Below are 19,303 nucleotides of genomic sequence, written 5' to 3' on the forward strand. Positions count from 1 at the left end.
GCAGCCAAGCCCCAGACCTCCATTTCCAGCTGGGCAGTAACAGCCCACGTACTTAGGCTGCTGTCATATGCCTTCCAAGTGCATCTGTGGCAAGCTGTGGGGGTGGGGGCGCAGTGTTGAGTGGATTGGACTTGAGCAGAGTCCCCAGTTAAGGACATGCCAGGCGCAGCTGAGCCCTCTGCAGCTCAGTGCCCGCCCCGTTGCCCCGTCTGTCAGTTCCACGTGTTCAGATGCCTGCGGGTTGTTTTCTCCTCGCTCTCCACGCCTGTTTTTCTCTCTGAAGTACTAAACACCACTGGTGCCTCCGCAGCCTGCACCTCTTCCCAGCAGAGTTGACTGCAGCTCCCCATGCACACTCCTGTCACTGCACTTAGGGGTGACATGGTCTCATTCCCCAGGCGGGCCTGAGGTCATGGCAGCGCAAGCCCATTTCTCAGGGATCAGAAGCTCCTGTTGCACAAACCCCGTGTGACCATGCCATTTGCTTCACATCCTCTCTGGTAAGTGGAACTTCCTTTCAGGAAGAGATTCTAAGAGAAATAATGAGAATGTTTGGAAAACAGAGAGTACTGTGTGTAAATGTAATTCTTATTTTGTTCTGGGATTTGAACTACATGCTGCAGAGAACACCGCTGTCCTGGACCTGCGGGACATGTGCCATTTGTCTTTTCCTTCCGAGATTTGTCTACGTTTCAGGGATTAAGGAATAGAAACCATCCGCTGATGGCAGCGTGTCCCGACATCTAATCAGATGCAAAGGTGCTTTGATGTTCCGAGGCCGCCTTGGATCCAGCGCGGCTTGTAAACTCATTACTGGGAGCAGCTTGGTCTGTTTGCAGCCACCAACACCCCACTAACGGAGCGACGGGAGAACGCTTTCCTGCCAACTTCGGAGGATGTAACAAGTACCCAGGTGAGTTCCTAGCTGCACCACCGTGACAAGCAATTTAATTTAAAAGATGACTCTATAGAACATGGAGGTAAAATAATGTTATGATTTGCATAGTTACCACTTAGGATTATAGTTCCTCTTCTCTGCTAATCATTCATTCCCGTTTCATACTAAGTCAAGAATTGGGTTGTGTAACATTGTGTTAACACGTCTACACTTTATGTTGGCCAAAAGGCCGAAGCGAGATGTGATAATGCCGCTGATATTGACCCAGGTAATACAAAGACAACAAAATGGGAAAGCAATAAATAGCGTTAGCTTAGGACCAACGAGGTGTCCCCTTGAACACGTGAACACTGCACCTTCACTGCAGAGGCCAGACTGGGCCAGACGCCACTCCTACCCAATGCATGTGTGTGAATATCTTTACTCTGTCTTAACTGGAACCTTGTGTTTATGAAAACTGAGCATAATGCAGGAAGCAGTGACCATGTGTTAATACAAATAAAGTCGGTCAGAGTTGGGGGACAGCAACCCGATTAACTGGGTCTTACACTCTGCCCTAAAACTATCCACATAACTGAATTGGTTGTGTTCACTTGCCTCGCCTAAAAAATAATATTCAAATATCTATTTATTTGAAATGTAAAGTGTCAGAGGGTTAGGAAGCTGTACAAAGATAGAGATGCAACAATTACAGAGAGAGAGAGAGAAAGTGTGTTATCTGTTGCTTCTGTCCTGCAAATAGCTGCACCAACAAGGTCCTGGCCGTGATGGAGCCACGAGGCAGGAATGTGGTGTCAGGGGCCCTCGTCCGCAGGCCACCGCACGCTGTTTCCCAGGAGTGTTAACAGGTTCACCTTCGCAGGCAACAGCTTAAGCCGCTGTGACATATGAAAAGATCTCCAGCTCCCTGCTTGTGGCCCAGGAAAGCAGTCGAGGACGGCACAAAGCCTCGGGTCCCTGCACCCGCGTGGGAGACCTGGAAGAGCAGCTTAGTAACTATGCATGGTATTCTTTCACTCAATCCTTTATGCCATGTAGTTCTCTTTTTTTAAAAGACATTTTATTTTTATTAGAAAGTCAGATATACAGAGAGGAGGAGAGATAAAGAGGAAGATCTTCTGTCCTTTTTTTAAAAAAAAAAAGATTTATTTATTTTTATTGGGAAGTCAGATATACAGAGAGGAGAGACAGAGAGGAAAATCTTCTATCCACTAATTCACTTTCCCAAGTGACCGCAACGGCTGGTGCTGTGCCCATCCAAAGCCAGTAGCCAGGAACTTCCTCCAGGTCTTGCACGTGGGTGCAGGGACCCAAGACTTCGGGCCGTCCTCCACTGCTTTCCCAGGCCACAAGCAGGGAGCTGGAAGGGAAGCGGGGCCGCCAGGATTAGAACCGGTGCCCATATGGGATCCCAGTGCATGCAAGGTGAGGATTTTAGCAGCTAGGCTACCACACCGGGTCCAAGCACATAGTTCTAATATATACGTAGAATCATATTCAGATTTGACACTTGGGTAGAATCATTCTATTCAATCTGTGTTTACAAAAAGGAGACAATATCATGTTTACTTTAAAAACCGGGAGTCAATGCAGTCAGGAGGTTTTTGTATTGCCCTCTGAATCCAGCTGTGACATTCCTAATTCTTTGCTTTTGTATTCCATTAAGATTTATTTTTATTTGAAAGGCAGGAAAAGAGATCTTCCATCCTCTGGCTCACTCCCCAGAAGGCTGCAACAGCCAGAGCCGAGAGCCAGTCCGAAGTCAGGGGCTTCTTCTGTTCTCCAACACGGGTGCAGGGCTTTGGGCTCTCCTCCGCTGCCCTCCCAGGCCACAGGCTGGGACACAGACTGATGCCAACTGACCCTGCACCAGCCCCTCCTTCGCTTGTCTGTCATGCTCCAAATGTGAGGATTTTTAGAAAGTTTTATTTATTTTTAACCTGAAAGTCAGAGCTACAGGAAGGGAGGTACAAAGAAAGATCTTCCATCTACAAGATCACTCCCTAAATGGCCACAGTGGCCCGACCTGGACAGGTCCAAAGCCAGAAGCCAGGAGCTTCTTCCAGGTCTCAGTTGCAGGTGAATGGTCCCAAGCATTTGAGCCGTCAAAATATTGTGCATAAAATATAGAATTCCTTTTCTGCTAGGAAACATAAAATCAACACACATTGAAGCTTATTTCTTTATGTTTTGTTTGTATGTTTAGACTTTTTTAAATCTTTGGTTGTCCTGTATTTAAAATAAATACACATAAAAAGTTTAAACTACTTAATCACCTGCTTTTATACATTTAAAATGTATTTTATTTGAAATTACAATTGTATGTACATAAAGAAGTGGATAAATATATTGTAGTCTATTAGAAAGCGTAAAATGTTCTGATTTTTTTGGTTTTTGTTTTTCATTTGCTAGCGTGTGCGGAAAGCACGGGGACGTGGAAGAAGTGGATTAATATATTGTAGTCTATTAGAAAGCGTAAAATGTTTTGATTTTTTTGGTTTTGTTTTTCATTTGCTAGCGTGTGCGGAAAGCACGGGGACGTGGCTCGTCAAAGCTGCCCGTGTGTGTTGGGTCATGACCTCATTCACTCGTTTATTGATCTTGGCTTGTTTCCAATCACGTTATTGCAAACACTTCTGCAACCATTAACACTCCACGCAGAAAATTCACACGCTAAATATTCTTATCAAGTTGAAGATCATTCCATGATCAGATTTTGTTGTTGTTGTTGTTGTTGTTGTTGTTGTAATCAGTGGCCTACATCTTTATTACGGTATTGGGGTTCTTCTGACTCAAATGGCATCACCCATCGATATCCCTATTTGATGGATGAAAGTTTGCACCAACATGGGTGTGGGTATTATTGTCCTTATTCAAACAGGAGTTGGGATCCTTGGAAACTCCTTGCTTCTTGGTCTTTACACCCTCCCTTTGATCAACAGACACATGTTGAAACCCACAGACTGCATTCTCAGCCACCTGGTGGTAGCCAACAACTTGGTACTGCTTAAAGGAATTCCACACATAATGGCGACTTTTGGGTCACCATCTTTTCTGGATGACACTGTATGTAAACTTATCTTTTATTTACACCGAGTGGCCAGAGGGGTTTCCCTGGCCATAACCTGCTTCTTGAGTGTCTTCCAGGCCTTAAAGCTCAACCCCAACACCCCCAAGTGGTTAGAATTCAGCATGAGGTCTTCAAAGCACATTGGCTCTTGTTGCCTCTTCTGTTGGATCTCGCATCTGCTGTTAAATATCTTCATTGCTATGAATGTGACCGGTCCGAGGGAGAACAAAAACAGAAGTATGGAGAAATACCATGGGTACTGCAGCTCACCTATTCCAGATGGGTTTGTCGTCACACTGCATGCAGCCCTGTTCTCTTTCTCTGATGGTGTATGTGTGGCCCTCATGGTCTGGGCCAGCGGCTCCATGGTGGTTGTCCTCTACAGGCACAAAAAGCAAGTCCAGTGCCTTCACAGCAGCAGCCTCAGCCCCAGGCCTTCCCATGAAGTGAGAGCCATGGGCTCCGTCCTCCTCCTCGTGAGCCTCTTCGTGTCTTGTTATTCTCTCTCTTCCATTTTGACTCTTTTGGTCACCCTGATCATGAACCCAAGGACCTGGCTGTCAGTCATCTGCATGCTAATGACTTCAGCCTTCCCGACATTCAGCCCCCTTCTGCTCCTTGCCAGGGACACTCGTGTGTGTCAGTTCTGTTCTGCCTGCTGGAGAACAAATAATTTTCTAAGTGTGGTCTTTGGACAACCAGTTCCCTCCAGAAGATTCTGTTATTTTTAAAATCTCATTGTTCGTGTTTGGAGGCTCATGCTTCATGCCAGATAATTCATGCCCGTACATTAGGATGCATCGTGGAAACACAGCGGAACATAACTGCTCTCATATTGCTTACATGATTGCCTAGAAAGGAAGATGATATAATAATGACTCAAAGATAATATTCTAAAATTACATATTATTATTCGCTAGAGAATATCAGGCAATCATGACAACACTGAATCCAAATTTTCAGTAATTTTGAGAACATTGAGATAGAATGCACTGCTGATATAATTTTTTTTCTTTTTTTTAAGGTTTATTTATTTTTATTAGAAAGGCAGATATACAGAGAGGAGAGACAGAGAGGAAGATCTTCCATCTGATTTTTCACTCCGCAAGCGGCCACAATGGCTGGAGCTGAGCCAATCCAAAGCCAGGAGCCTTTTCCAGGTCTCCCCCGCGGGTGCAGGGTCCCAAGGCTTTGGGCCGTCCTCAGCTGCTTTCTCAGGCCGCAAGAAGGGAGCTGGATGGGAAGTGGAGCAGCCGGGACACAAACTGGTGCCCATGTAGGGTTGGGGAATGATTAGCCAAATGAGACATCACACTAACGTCAAGACTTCCGTTTTTAGAAAGCCAAGATTTAAGCTGATACGTGGCAGCCCAGTGGCTGAGGGCCTCGCCTTGCATGCTCCAGGATTCCTTAGGACTGGCGCTTCATGTCCTGGCTTCAGAGCAGCCATTTTTGAAACTAACCAGCAGATGGCAGATCTGTCTCTCTTTCTCTCTGTAATCTGCATTTCAAATAAATGAACAAATCTGTTCTTTTTAAGAGCTAAGATTGTTTTCCAGTTTGACACATTTTCTTTGTCAAAACCAGTATCTCAGGTCAGTATCAGACTGATCTTGAGAGCCCCAGATAATCTCAAAGTATTTGTTCCAGCTTGTAAAAAAAAAAAAAAAAAAGTAGAAAACCATTTTATCAGCAATGTTGGATTTCATGGAAAGCAATGTCAAATAAGAAGTCAGTTATAGTTGCATGAATAAATACTGCTGTTGTAAAGGTTTCAGGAAAATTGAAAATGTTGTCTGCCAGAGACGTGATCAAGTTCCCCTGTCAGATGAACTCTTCATGTATGCAACCAGTCAGGGTACGCTTTTTATCATTCAGAGACAGCTCTTATTTGATTCCTTTTTCTAAACGTTGTTATAATCAGCTGAAGACCAGAACAACCTCAAGGTGGCATTGTGTAAGTCATTTCGAAGCCATCGTGGTGGACTCAGTCAGAAGTCTCAGACCTACACTGAGGAAGCTGACAGTTCATGGAACTGCTAACCTAAGGCTGAATCAAACAAGAACGGCTTATGTGAACTGAATGAGTTGGTAAGGGATGCTTATAATGTTTGTAACATTGCTCGTTCTTTAATGTTAAATTTTCCACATACACGGAACTTCTTTCCTTTCATTAATACTGATAACTTTTAGAGGTTATGTTCTTAAGGGGAATTAAAACATTTACTTTTTCATGTTGCCTGATCTGCCTGGAGTTCAGACATTTATGGGCTATCCTTGTTTTGAGGCCACACTTGGTCCACTCAAGGTTCATTCTGTAGAGAACCAGAATAGTGGTTCGGGATTACATGAAGTAATTCATTTCTTTTTAAATATTTATTTTTATTAGAAAGCTAGATTAGCAGAGAGAAGGAGATACAGAGAGAAAGATCTTTCATCTGCTGGTTTACTCCCCAAGTGGCTGCAATGGCTTGAACTGAACCAATCTGAAGCCAGGAGCAAGGAATTTCTATGGTGTCATGTGGGTGCAGGATCCCAAGGCTTTGGGCCATTTTCCATTGTTTTCTCAGGCCACAAGCATAACTCGTGGAAACGGAGCAACTGGGACATGAACCGGCATCCATATGTGGTTCTTGCACATGCAAGGCAAGGACTTTAGCTACTAGACTCCTGCTCTGAGACCAAAGTAATTCATTTTAAAATGTTTAGATGATAACCATGAAGTACCCTAATAGTTTTACAAAATCAACAGGAAGGAAAAAAATTAACAATGCCATGAAGTTAAATAGCATGCTACTGAATGACTAATGTGTCACTGAAGAAATGAACAAGAAAAATCAAGAACCTTCTTGAACAAAATGATGCTTCTGCATGATCTATGAGTCACTGAAGAATTTAATGAGGAAGAGTATTGAAGAGATAAAACTAACAAGAAATAATTAAAATTCTTGAGATACAGTTTCCGCTCTTTGATGGGGAGATATGTCTCCTCAGGCAACAAAAGGGTGGGTTTTCCGTTTGTAATCCGATCCACTAATCTATTATGTTTGATTGATGAGCTTAATCCATTTACATTTTCTATTGTGGCTTTTCATTTAAGAGGATGTATAGTAACTGTGTAATGGAGAGCATCATATTCAGATGTGAAAATACAATACAGTACACATCTCTGTTCCACAGAGGGACTTCCAATGAAACTGTTCACTGTATCTTGACAACAGGATGCTGGACTCTCTGCCATTGTCCATACCCGCAGTGCTGGGCCATGACTCTGTATGAAGAATTATGCCATAGTAATGATATAGATAACTCAGTGGAGAGGGGGAGGGGAATGTGGAAGGGCTAAGGGAAATCCCAGGGCCTATGGAATTGTATCATAAAAGAATGATAATAATAATAGTAAAAACTATGAGAAAAAATAAAATATTTGAAAACATTAAAAAATACATAATTTTAAAAATATATACCCCCTGCCCCCCAAAAAAGGAAGGAACAGTTCCTTTGGTCCCTGTTTTCACTGGACAAATGCCCGCAAGCTGAAGCCAGACTCTGCCTGGGTCTCCCACGTGGATGACAGGGAAACCAGTTGGTGACCAGCCTTCACCTGCTGTCCGCTGAGGTGTGCGTGAGCAGGAAGCTGGGACCGGGAGCAGAGCCGGGCCTGGAGCAGGGACTCAGCAGGGACTCCAAGCCGGACTCTCCGTCCTCCGCGCTGTAGGCCGAGGTCGGTCCTGCCGCAGGAGCCTCGGAGCTGGGGGCGTCAGCACCTCTCCAAGCCCCCACGCGGTGCGAACTACACTCCCCAGAAGGCCCCGCGCTTCCGGGTCCAAGGCGGCCTCGAGGCGGGACTTCCGGCATCTCTGGGGCGCAGGGGGCATTTTGTGGGCTCCTGGGGGGCGTGCAGTGGGTTCCGAGTTGATGAGAACGGAGTGAAGGCGACGCTGTGTCTATGGCAGACGGCCTGGCTGTGGAGGCGCCCGCGAGGACCATCCACAGCAGGTAACGGCGCCGCGGGGTCGCTGCCCGGCGGCCCTCTCGTGGCATGGGGGTCCGCAGGCTGGCATGGCGGCGGCCGCCGTGGAGGGCGCTGCGGGCCAGGACGCTCCCCGGTCGGGCAGGACGCTCCCCGGGCCGTCAGCAGGACGCTCCCCGGGCCGTCAGCAGGACGCTCCCCGGGCCGTCAGCAGGACGCTCCCCGGCCGTCGGATGTGTGCAGCGCAGGCCCCAGCGCCCGGAGCGCCGCCCTCGCGGGGTGCGGGGTGGCATGGCGAGGGGCGTCCCGGGCGGGAGGCGATCGGCAGGCCCAGAGCGGGTGGCCGAGGCCCTGGGCGGGCTTCGAAGGACCGGCCTTGTGACGTGAGGGCTGAAACCGGCGTCCCGTGGCTCCGGGTCCAGCTGCGCTGCCTGGGGCTCCTTGGTAACGCAGCCCCGACGGCCCAGGGGCTTGGGCACTGGCCACGTGGGAGGTCCGATGAAGCTCATGTGACTTTCAGATAAATCCTTTCTTTGCTTTTTGTTAAAGGTTTATTTTGTTTTTATTGGAAAGTCATACACAGCAGACACAAAGGAAGATCTTGCCAATGGCCAGAGCTGTGCCGATCTGAAGCCAGGAGCCCTGAGCCTCCTTCAGGTCTCCCACGCCGGTGCAGGATCCCAAGGCCCAAGGCTTTGGGCCGTCCTCAGCTGCTTTCCCAGGCTGCGAACAGGGAGCTGGATGGGAAGCAGAGCTGCCTGCATCCGTAAGAGATGCAGGTGCCGCAGACAGTATTAGCAAGCTGCACCATGGTGTGGGCCCCCGATGCGTGTTTTGACCCAGCAAGCTTTCCTGATCCACTGAAATGTGATTGTGAGTGAAGGGCTATCCTTTTAAACCTTTCTAGACAGGCTGCGCCCTGTGTCCCATCTTACCCAGCAGTCAGAGCCCCGCTCGGGGCACAGAGCACCCCGTGGGGGAAGAGATGTGAGCTTTGGTCACGACCGGCCTCTGGGAGCTGGTCTCCCGGACAGGCTGCTCGCCGGCGGTGCGCGTGAAGGGCAGCCCGCAGCACTCTGCTTCTCGCTCGTCTCAACAGTGGCAGTCAAGGAACTACGCCAGCTGGCCAACACTCTGTGATAGCACAGGCGTGGTGTGAAACGATCTTGCCCAGAGACTAATAAAGCGTTCTGAGATCCTTGGTGTTACACTAGGCTGATATGGTGCAGTTTTGATTTAAACTCTTCTCATCGTGTGGCTTTGTGGATCATAACATCGTAAGGCAGAGAACACGGGAAACAAGAAGCTTGGACCAACCCTCGCTTGAAATGTTAATTTACCTGCAAGTTTTATATTATAGTGAAAAGTCTTAAGCACTATTTCTTTATATTTCTCTAAAAGCACATAAAATAAGTTCATATTTTCAAAAATTCATCAGTTCATATACACAATTTGCCGTTGATCCACCGAGATGTTGCAATTTGCTGTTATCCCACTTGAAGGTGAAGACACTGAGTTGCAGATCCTTATTCTTGCCTGTAGGAGGCAGCACTGAGGCCTAACAATCTGTCCTTGGGCAAGTAAAAGTGTCCTTGCCAAAAGTCGGGTGGGGCGTTAGGGAACAGGCCATTTGGTGAGCCCACACGCTGGCTGGCGGCCACTCGCAGCCCTCCTCGTCCCTCGGGCCCTGCAACTGCAGAGGCGTGTGTGATCCCCAGTAACCTGGCCTTTACTGAGCTCCGTCCTGGCCCTGTAAAACGGAGGTGACCTCACTACCCCTCTGTCTGCCATTTGGTTTAAGGCATCCAGAGGTTACCAAAAGCGGTGTGTCCTGAGTCTGTCACGTAATTGTGTGGCTTTTCTCTTCTGGCAAATGATGCGATGTGTGGAATAGCATCCCAGCATTGGTACCAGCTCGAGCAGGCGCTTCCTTTGAAGCCACACTGGACATGCGCAAGGCGTCTCGAGGCTTCTCTGGCCAGTGCAGTCGTAGTGCAAGGGACCGGGTGTACTGTAGGAGAAGCAGCCTGAGGCCTTGGGCTTGTGGGAGATGGGTGGCTCAAGGAGGAAGTGACCCAACTTTCCACTCTTGCCTTCTCTGGTGCAGGAAGTACTGTGGGAATAAGAAGGAAGAAGTGAGATGAGCGAGGTGCATACTGCACCAGTTTGGCTCAAGTGGCTGGAGCAGATTGGTGAATGTGGAGCCGGGAGATGCTGCGACTGCTGGGTTTTTAAAAGTAGGACCATCAAAATTTTTGGTTGTGGCTGTTGGGAAAAAAGAAGGAAAGTCAAGGGGCCCGGCGCAATAGCATAGCAGCTGAAGTCCTAGCCTTGAACACACCAGGATCCCATATGGGTGCTGGTTCTAATCCCGGTGGCCCATCTTCCCTTCCAGCTCCCTGCCTGTGGCCTGGCAAAGCAGTCGAGGACGACCCAAAGCTTTGGGACCCTGCACCCGCGTGGGAGACCTGGAAGAGGTTCCTGGTTCCTGGCTTCAGATTGGTTCAGCTCCTGCCTGTTGCATCCGTTTGGGGACTGAATCATCAGATGGAAGATCTTCCTCTCTGTCCCTGTTCCTCCTCTGTATATCTGACTTTCCAATAAAAATAAATAAATCTGTAAAGGGAGGACACATCTTCCCTTCCCTTCCCCATCACTCCCCCCTCTCCCCGAGAAGACATAAAGACTGAGGAGACCTCAGCTGAGATGCAGAGCCGGTTACGTGAGTAACTGCCAGAGCTAATAATTGGCTGAGTTGAATCTGATGTTCCTGAAAAAGCTAAAGTGAGTGTCAAGTGAACATAGACGTCTGGACTTGAGGGAGGGGATTCAAATTCAAGCCACTGATGCAGCGCCAGCCAGTGTGGAGATCGGGTTAGAACAGGCCAGTGGTGACGGGAGGCGTGTAAGAGACAGGAAAGGGAGGATGTCAACGGGAGAGAGGAAGAGTAGGGTCTGGCAAGTGACAGGCTGTTCCCAGGGAACAAGTAGATGTGACGTGGGTGTTAAGCAAACTTTGGAAAGTTTGTAGTAAATGAAAGCGAAAGATGTATTTTGGTGGGGGCCAGCTTTGTGGTGTACTGGGATATCCCACATCGCAGGTTTGAGTCCTAGGTCGGCGTCGGAATCGCTCTGCTTGGTTTGAGGCCTCGTGAGTGTGGACTGCGAGTTGAGAAGAAGCCAGTGACTTAGAATGCTGCAGCGTCCTCAGCAACAGAAAGGCAAGGATCGGGCCTTTGGAGCAAGGTAGGGACAGGAGAAGACGATTTCAAAACCAGGTTCGGGATAGCTGGAGCCAGTGAGCTGTGCTTGGGGCTGGATGTCATCCTGGATACATTAACCACGCAGTCTTTGCACCACGTGCAGACTTGCTTGTGGGGAGGCGAGAGGTGTGGCTGTCCCTAGAAGTAAAAGAAGTGTGGCTTAGGGAGCGGCATCTGTATGGAGGTGGAGTGGGAATTCATGGGCCCAGAGTTCTGGGATAGTGGGATTTGTGTAGGGGGTGGCGAGGGACGTTATGGAGCAGCTGGCTGGTAAGCGGGCTAGTAACTCTGGGTACCTGACAATTCCTAGTTATTGTGCTGTTGATCCACTTCCTGTTTCCATTTCTTGGGGCCCATGCTACCCATGTGTTCTAGACTCCTGGGTCCAGCTTTGGCTCTTTGAATCATTTGAGGAGTGAGCCAGTGGATGTAGAATTCTTTGTTTCTCTCATACATATATGCAGATGCTTTGCCTTTCAGAAGTTGTAACAGGTTTAAAAGATTGGGAGAGGAGAGTGTGAAGTGCAGATCCCCAGAAGAGCTGACGTAGACGAGAAAGTTTGAGTCCCATATGTGAGACCAGGTTGTATGGTAACTCTCTCTCTGCTGCTTGTTACTCCAGGATGGACAGAGAGCTGCAGGAATAGCTCCAGGACCCAGTAGCTCCTGCCAGCTGGGGAACTGGAGAGGAGGTGTGTGTGGTCTGTAAGGAATTCCTGGAGAGCGCGTGCCTCTGCGCTGTTACCCAGGGCCGTGGGGCACAGGTTTGTGTCCTGCTCTGGGGAGCACTGGGGGCTTCTCGGAGAGGCTCAGGGGGTCTTACCACAGTGCGGTGCTTTCTCTGCTTTGAACTGTCTCTCAAGAGCAGACACAGTTTGGTTTTCTGGGCTGGACTCTGCTTTTCCCTCTTTTGCATCGGAGAGTTGCTTTTTGTAGTGGGATCCTGGACGCTGCTGTTTCCCCAGAGTCCCCTGTGAGATTGCTCTGGGTACCAAGGCTCTGCCTCCCCCACTCCTTCTGCTCACCGACACCCACTAACCTGTGAAGGCTTGCCAAGACGGCCTGTGGGTTCAGCACCACAAGGTTATCCTGCTCGGCCTGTCCCCAGCCAGGTGATGCGAGCCACATTTCTGACAACTCTGGAATTCCTGTGTTTACCGGGCTCTTGGGCTTCCCTGTATCATGTATTTCAATGTGGTCACTCCTTGGAACACTCATTCAGCTGCTCCTGCAAACAGTGCCTAGTGGCTCGCTGCTTTGATTTAGTGTTTTCACATGACACCTGTCCATACTTGTCGTGTGATTTTTGTCTTCCAGGTTCTCTGTCACCGCTGAATGGTAGCAAGAACTCTAGGTGCCTGACCGAGAGGGCATGACTCTTGCCACTGCAGGAGGGGCTTGGACAGGCCACGGTGAGTGGGCACTGGGAGAAAGTGGGAATTTGGGGCTTCTGTTCAGACCAGAAACCTGTTTTGTGTCTGTCACTGATTGATGCCAAGGCCAAACCTTATTTCTGTCTTCCTGTGTTGGCCGTCCTTCTGAGCATCCTCGTTTAGTTCTGACTTACAGTGCCACTTTCTGCTAGACGTCTCTGCGGCTGCCTCTACGATGTTCCAGTATTGACAGCAGTGAGATGTGCACGTATTTCAGGACTGTTTTTCCCCCGAAGATTTATTTTTGTTGGAAAGGTAGTCCTATAAAAAGAGGCGTGTGTGAGAGAAAGATCCTCAAGATTATTTATTTATTTGAAAGAGTTGGGCCTGGCACAGTAGCCTTAAAATCCTCACCTTGCACGCACCTGGATTCCATATGGGCACTGGTTTGTATCCCGTAGCCCTGCTTCCCATCCAGCTCCCTGCCTGTGCCCTGGGAAAGCAGTCGAGGACGGCCCAAAGCCATGGGACCCTGCACCCACATGGGAGACATAGGATAAGCTCCTGGCTCCTGGCTTCGGATTGGTGCAGTACCGGCCATTGCGGTCACTTGGGGAGTGAATCAGCGGACGGAAGATCTTCCTCTCTGTCTCCTCTTCTCTATATATCTGACTTTCCAATAAAAATAAATCTTAAAAAAAACCACCAAAAACCTGCAGCAGTTAAATGCAGGCCAGGCTCAAATCAGCAGCTTCCCACTGTGCCGCAGCTCCAGGCTTCCTGAGCTCGTGTGTGTGTGTGTGTGTGTGTGTGCGTGTGTGTGTGTGTGTATTTAAGATTTATTTACTTTTATTGGAAAGATTTATAGAGAGAAACAGAGGCAGAGATGTTCCATCTGCTGGTTCACTCCCTAAGTGGCTGCAACAGCTGGCGCTGAGCTTATCCAAAGCCAGGAGCCAGGAACTTCCTCCAGGTCTCCACACGGGTGCAGGGTCCCAAAGCTTTGGGCCGTCCTCGACTGCTTTCCCAGGCCACAAGCAGGGACCTGGAAGGGAAGTGGAGCAGCCAGGACACAAATTAGTGCCCACATGGGATCCCTGTGCATTCAAGGCAAGAACTTTAGCCACTAGGCTACTGCCCCTTGTCCATGCTCATATTTTTGAATAGTGCTTGAACACAAATTACTTAGTTTTGGTCATATTTCCCTGGGCCTGGATATGCGTTTCTGCCAAGAACTCACCTGTTGCCAACAGCCACCCAAGGTCCTGGTTAAAGTCATTCACAGATTAAGTTAACCTCCATGCCCTTTGTCCAGCATGAGGCACTCTTCATGCTCTGACCTTTCGCTCCACTGCTGTACAAACCTCTCTTCAGCCTGCCACTCGCCCTGTTGTGCCTGCAGCCTGTGCATAGCTCTGGATGTACTAGGCACGCCGTGCTTTTACAGGCCTGTCTCCCTGTCGCCAGATGAAGCATGCACATGTATTTTCTGCTTTCAGGTTGTCGACATGAAGTGAAGGATGAGGCGGCATTCTCTCAACAGAGCATTTCTGTACAAGAAGCACATGTTAGTTCTTCCAAGACAGGTTCATCTGTCCCTGCGGCTCACCCTTGCGATTTATGTGGCCCTGTCTTAAATTATATTTTATGCCTGGATGAACAAGAAACACAGCACAAGCCGAGAGCTTCCGTATGTGAGGAATGTGGCAGGCGGTTCTTGTTCAGTGCAAACTTTGACCAGTCCCAGCAGCATTATAGTGCGAAGAAGTGTTTGCGGAGGGGTGAAGGCAAGGTCCTCTTTTTAAAGGATGGCAGAGTTGGTGAAGAACCTCTCTTATCAGAGGAACCTTTTGCATGTGGGCAGGAGCGGAAGTTCCAAGCTTCTCTGAGTGGTCAGCAGCAAAAGGCTACCCGTCGGAAGTGGAATACCTCCAGGCACACCAAGAGTGGGGGGGGCTTTGGTATCGGCCAGATGCGTTACCAGTGCAGTGAATGTGGGAAAGCTTTCAGCCGCAAGGACACGCTGACCCAGCACCAGAGGACACATAGTGGAGAAAAGCCTTATGAGTGTGGAGACTGCGGGAAGGCCTTCAGCCGCAAAGCCACGCTTGTCCAGCACCACAGGGTCCACACTGGGGAGAGGCCTTACGAGTGCACTGAGTGTGGAAAAGCCTTCAGTCGCAAGGACAACCTTGCTCAACACAAGAGAATCCATACTGGAGAAATGCCTTACAAGTGTGGTGAATGTGGGAAGTATTTTAGCCATCACTCCAATTTAATTGTACACCAGAGAGTCCACAATGGAGCACGGCCTTACAAGTGCAGTGAGTGTGGGAAAGTCTTCAGACACAAATCCACGCTTGTTCAGCATGAGAGCATCCACACTGGAGAAAATCCTTATGTTTGCAGTGGATGTGGGAAGTCCTTTGGCCACAGATACACTCTCATTAAGCATCAGAGGATTCACTCTGAGACAAAGCCTTTTGAATGCGTTGATTGTGGGAAATTCTTTAGCAGGAGCTCTGACTTCCTTGCACATCAGAGAGTTCACACTGGGGAAAGGCCTTTTGTGTGCAGTAAATGTGGGAAAGACTTCATTAGAACCTCCCACCTTGTTCGGCATCAGAGAGTCCACACTGGGGAAAAGCCGTATGAGTGTAGCGAATGTGGGAAGGCTTACAGCTTAAGCTCCCACCTAGTTCGGCACCAGAAAATTCATACTGCAGGAAGGCTTTAGGAGTGTTTTCAGTATAGCAGGACACGTGTCAGGTGCGAATCGCCGTGTATGTGCATGTCCTTGCACCAGGTACATGGAAAGCCTTCAGGGCTCATACTGTGCTTTCTCACCTTGGGTTCCTTACTCAAGTAATATTGCTGTAAATATCTGTGGCTGAAGCCAATTTAACTGGAACGGCTTGGTCACTGGGTAGGGGAGACTGTTTTCTTTCCGGCACTTAGAAGGAATCATGAGACACTTGAGTTCAATGGATGTCCTCATTCTATCCTCCCTGACTGTAGGTGGAAATGACCCATCTTCAGCCAAGAGGCCCTGAGCTGTGTTCCGCTGGAAGTCTGCAGAGCGGTCCTTTCTCACTTCCAGCCTCCAGGTCACCTAGTGGAAAAGCACATGCCTTATACTGCTGATTTGTAATAATAAAGGCCTTAATAAGGCACGTTGAGTCTTTGGGGCTCTTTTTGCAGGAATGATTCAAACAGAACTGGGCTCTGTCAGAATGAAAAATAGCCTTGGGGGACCTCCCAAGTTCATGTGCTCAGAGGGCACAAGGGGTTGGGAGAGTTATCCACTTCTTTTACCTCCGATGCTGACGTCTTAGTTTCATAGGTAAGATTTCAGATCATTTTGGGCCCGATTTACCTGGATTGGAGTTATTCGTGGGCCCGTATGTCACCTTGCAGATGGGGATGCTGTGAGAAATCTACAGTATGCATGGGTTGCGTGTCTTGTCAGGATATGTCTTACATTTCCCACTGTTTCTGAGGGGACACTGTCCTCAGGACCCACTGAGTGGCTGTAGCTCCTGGAGGACAGACTCCAAGTTGAGTCGTTGGTGAAAGTGTCCAGGAGGGAATGTAATTGATCAGAGTGTGAATGATTGGGGTTGGGAAGCACCTTTTAAACACTGTGGTTAGGCATGCTGTGGTAGCCTGGTAGTTAAATCCTTGCCTTGCACACGCTGGAATCCCATATGGGCACCAGTTCATATGCTGGTGCTCTGCTTCCCATCTAACCCCCTGCTTGGGCCTGGGAAAACAGTAGAGGGTGGTCCAAAGTCTTGAGACCCTGCACGCATGTGGGAGACCTAGAATATCGGAGTATTCAGAGAGTAGTTGCACTGAGGTCCCCTCGGTACAACCTGGGAGTATGGCTGTCTAAAGGAATCCCTCAGTCATCTGAGCAGAGACTAACAATGGGTACAGGAGTAGGACAAGGGCCTGGTGCCATGGCCTAGCAGCTAAAGTGCTCGTCATGAACGCACCGGGATCCCATGTGGGTGCTGGTTTGTATCCCTGCAGCCCCATTTGCCATCCAGCTCCCTGCTTGTGGCCTGGGAAAGCAGTCACAGACGGCCCAAAGCTTGGGACCCTGCACCCACGTGGGAGACCCGGAAGAGCTCCTGGCTCCTGGCTTCGGTTTGGCACAGCACCGGCCGTTGCGGTCACTTGGGAGATGAATCATCAAACAAGATATTTGTGTTTCTCCTCCTCTGTTGTATATATATATATATATATATATATATATCTGACTTTGCAATAAAAGTAAAATAAATGCAGGGGGAAAATGATGATATTAGTGTGGAAACAATGGTCTTACCCACTTTCCTGTAGCCCTTGACCCTTTGTACCCTAATCAACTAAATAACATTAATAAATAAATAAATTTTTTAAAGGAGTAGAACAAATAGGCAGGATTGAAGCAGCAGGGACTAGCTGTCTAAAAGTGTCAGTCACTCATATACCAGACACTCAGTTTCTGGAAGTTCTGAGCTGGGAGAGGTTGTCACCATAATCTAAAGAGAGACTCTGAAAGTGTAGGGCTTTCACGATTCTGTACATGTAAAACTGAGAAATGAATGATTGCAAACCCTGAGAATATAACAGGCCTCGACCTTTAATGGATTAGCCAAGTGGTTTTCAAAACTGGGGGGAACCTGCTGCCTCGTTTTCCTTTTCTCCCCCTTTCTGACCCTTGAAGCTATGTCTATACGAAGGTGTTCAGAAAGTACATGGGAAACGCGTACAGCGAAAGAAGTGCATAAATGTAAAATTGCCCCGAAATAAGTGTCTTTTAATTCCATTTTCCATTACCTTTGAATTACACTCTTAGAACTTTGGTTCTACACCTATGTGACCTATGTGTTTTGGGAGACCGGAATGGATTTTCTGAATTTATGGGCCACAGATGGAAATTTTGCTCCAGGATAGAAGCTACTTGCTGCTTCACCCAAGCCTGATTGAGATAATTTAGCTGAGACTTGGATGTGATTTTGGGTTTGGGCTCATACTGTAGGCGATGAGAAGATGTGGGGTATCTCTTGCAGGATGAATCTTTTGTGTTCAGGGCAAGCAGATAGGAACCTCTCGGTCCAGAAGGAACGTACTGATAGAATAATTGGAGCTGTCCATACCCTGTCGCCAGTGGAACATGGTAAATGTGCTGAATGTGGTGAGAGCCACCTAACCTCAGGTGACATTAAGTGACCATAGAAAATCTACCTGCCAGAAGGACAGTGACGGGGACAGAGACTGGGTAGTGTGATACAGCCATTTAAGGTTCCCGTTGCTTGTTCTGAGAGGGCGCTCCATGAGCTAAGGTGTGCAAGAAAACACCTCAGGCCATGTACCATATGGAGCTGTCAGGAAACCAGATGAGACCCAGTGTGCTAGCCTAGTAGCTAAAGTCTTTGCCTTGCAATGCCGGGATCGGTTATGGGCACTGGTTTGTGTCGCAGCTGCTCTGCTTCCCTGTTTGTAGCCTGGGGGACAGTAGAGGATGGCTGGGATACTGTACCAGAGTGGGAGATCCGGGAGAAGCTCCTGGCTCTGGCTCAGCTCCAGCCGTTTGTGGCCACCGGGGCAGTGAACCAGCAGATGGAGGATGTGTCTGTGTCTCCTTTCTGTAAATCTGACTTTCCAATAAAAATAAATCTTAAAGAAATCAAATGAACAGCAGTGATTTTGAAGAGCTCCCAGAAAGCAACAGCCTGCCTGTGTCCAGAAATGCACGGAACTACAGGGGTGAGGCCAGCGCTGCCTGGGGCCGCACCATCACAGGCAGAGAGGAGCGGGGCCCTGGCTTCACAGGCCACAGCAGGAAGGGTCTGGGGGCCACTGGGGTGCCCAGACAGCAGCAAGTGCATTGAGGGCCAGTCTGTGAGCAGTGGCCTTCTGATGACAAACCTTGCTACCCCAGGATTCAGAACCTGCAACACTTCCACTTTGGGTATTTCCACTTGGACAACTTGTAGCATAGAAATTCCATTAGTACCTAACGACCTTCAGGTTGCAAGGCCAATTCCTTGGCCGTCCTGCATGCTGCCCCATGGTGTCATATCTCATTCCCGCTGTTCTGGCCCTGCATCTTCTGCAGAGCCTGTGAAAGAGGATCTTACACACACATCCTGTGACCTAATCCGCCAAACCTGCTCACCCTGGCCCCTTGCATCTGCCCGCTCTCCAGCTCCCTTCTGAAGAACCTTCGGAAGGATCCAGTGCCAGATACACAGGTGTCATTTTTAGGAAGCCAACCCCACCTGAAACCCCAGCAGCACCTATGTTTGAGATTTTTACACCTTGCCTTTCCTGAGTCACTGCCTCTCCATGTTTCAGACTCTTCTGGAACACCATGATTCATTCATGTCCATTTTCTCCTGGGCTTCCATGTAGCCAAGATGACATTGCTTGTCTGTTTTCCATTTCTTGTTTCCCCCCTTTTCCATTCCTGTCCCACTCCATACAAGCTTCCTTCGCAACTGCTCAGTAGTATATATTTTTTTTCCTCCCAGGATTGAAGTGTTTTCTTTTTTTTTTTTTTAATTTTTAGTATTTTTATAGAAAGATCTTTTGTCTGCTGGTTCACTCCTTAAGTGGCTGCAACGGCCGGAACTAACCTAATCTGAATCCAGGAGCTTCTTCTGGGTCTCCCACATTGGTGCAGAGTTCCAAGGGCTTGGGCCATCCTCAACTACTTTCCCAGGCCAAAATAGG

General features: G+C 48.6%; 2 protein-coding genes across 3 annotated transcripts; both read left to right on the forward strand.

Annotated features, from left to right (window-relative positions):
* The first annotated feature begins 3,745 nt into the window (after positions 1–3,745).
* On the forward strand, positions 3,746–7,686 carry LOC121155076 (vomeronasal type-1 receptor 1-like). Its single transcript, XM_040978255.1, has 2 exons — positions 3,746–4,654; positions 7,546–7,686. Exons 1-2 carry the CDS (start codon positions 3,746–3,748, stop codon positions 7,684–7,686), a joined length of 1,050 nt encoding a protein of 349 aa, XP_040834189.1.
* Positions 7,687–10,584: 2,898 nt separating this feature from the next.
* Positions 10,585–15,790, forward strand: LOC121154985 (zinc finger protein 134-like). Of its 2 annotated transcripts, none has more exons than XM_040978165.1 (3): positions 10,585–11,968; positions 12,522–12,616; positions 14,077–15,790. In XM_040978165.1, the coding sequence occupies exons 2-3, from the start codon at positions 12,577–12,579 to the stop codon at positions 15,312–15,314; spliced, it is 1,278 nt and encodes a 425-aa protein (XP_040834099.1). In that variant the 5' UTR covers positions 10,585–11,968; positions 12,522–12,576; the 3' UTR covers positions 15,315–15,790. The 2 variants fall into 2 exon arrangements, with proteins under 2 accessions (XP_040834099.1, XP_040834100.1); XM_040978166.1 differs by having other exon boundaries at positions 10,585–11,896.
* Positions 15,791–19,303: the final 3,513 nt, after the last annotated feature.

This window comes from Ochotona curzoniae, unplaced genomic scaffold (assembly GCF_017591425.1).
Source record: "Ochotona curzoniae isolate NIBS_2020 unplaced genomic scaffold, NIBS_Ocur_1.0 contig_2861, whole genome shotgun sequence".
Taxonomy (NCBI): Eukaryota; Metazoa; Chordata; class Mammalia; order Lagomorpha; family Ochotonidae; genus Ochotona; species Ochotona curzoniae.

What these genes read in the sequence shown, in the direction of transcription:
- LOC121155076 (XM_040978255.1), top strand. Translation starts at nt 3,746, where the DNA reads ATGGGTGTGGGTATTATTGTCCTTATTCAAACAGGAGTTGGGATCCTT. An exon ending in CAAATAATTTTCTAAGTGTG is followed by an intron (nt 4,655 to 7,545) that starts GTCTTTGGACAA and finishes CGTGGATGACAG; the next exon opens with GGAAACCAGTTGGTGACCAG.
- LOC121154985 (XM_040978165.1), top strand. Translation starts at nt 12,577, where the DNA reads ATGACTCTTGCCACTGCAGGAGGGGCTTGGACAGGCCACG. An exon ending in AGGGGCTTGGACAGGCCACG is followed by an intron (nt 12,617 to 14,076) that starts GTGAGTGGGCAC and finishes TTCTGCTTTCAG; the next exon opens with GTTGTCGACATGAAGTGAAG.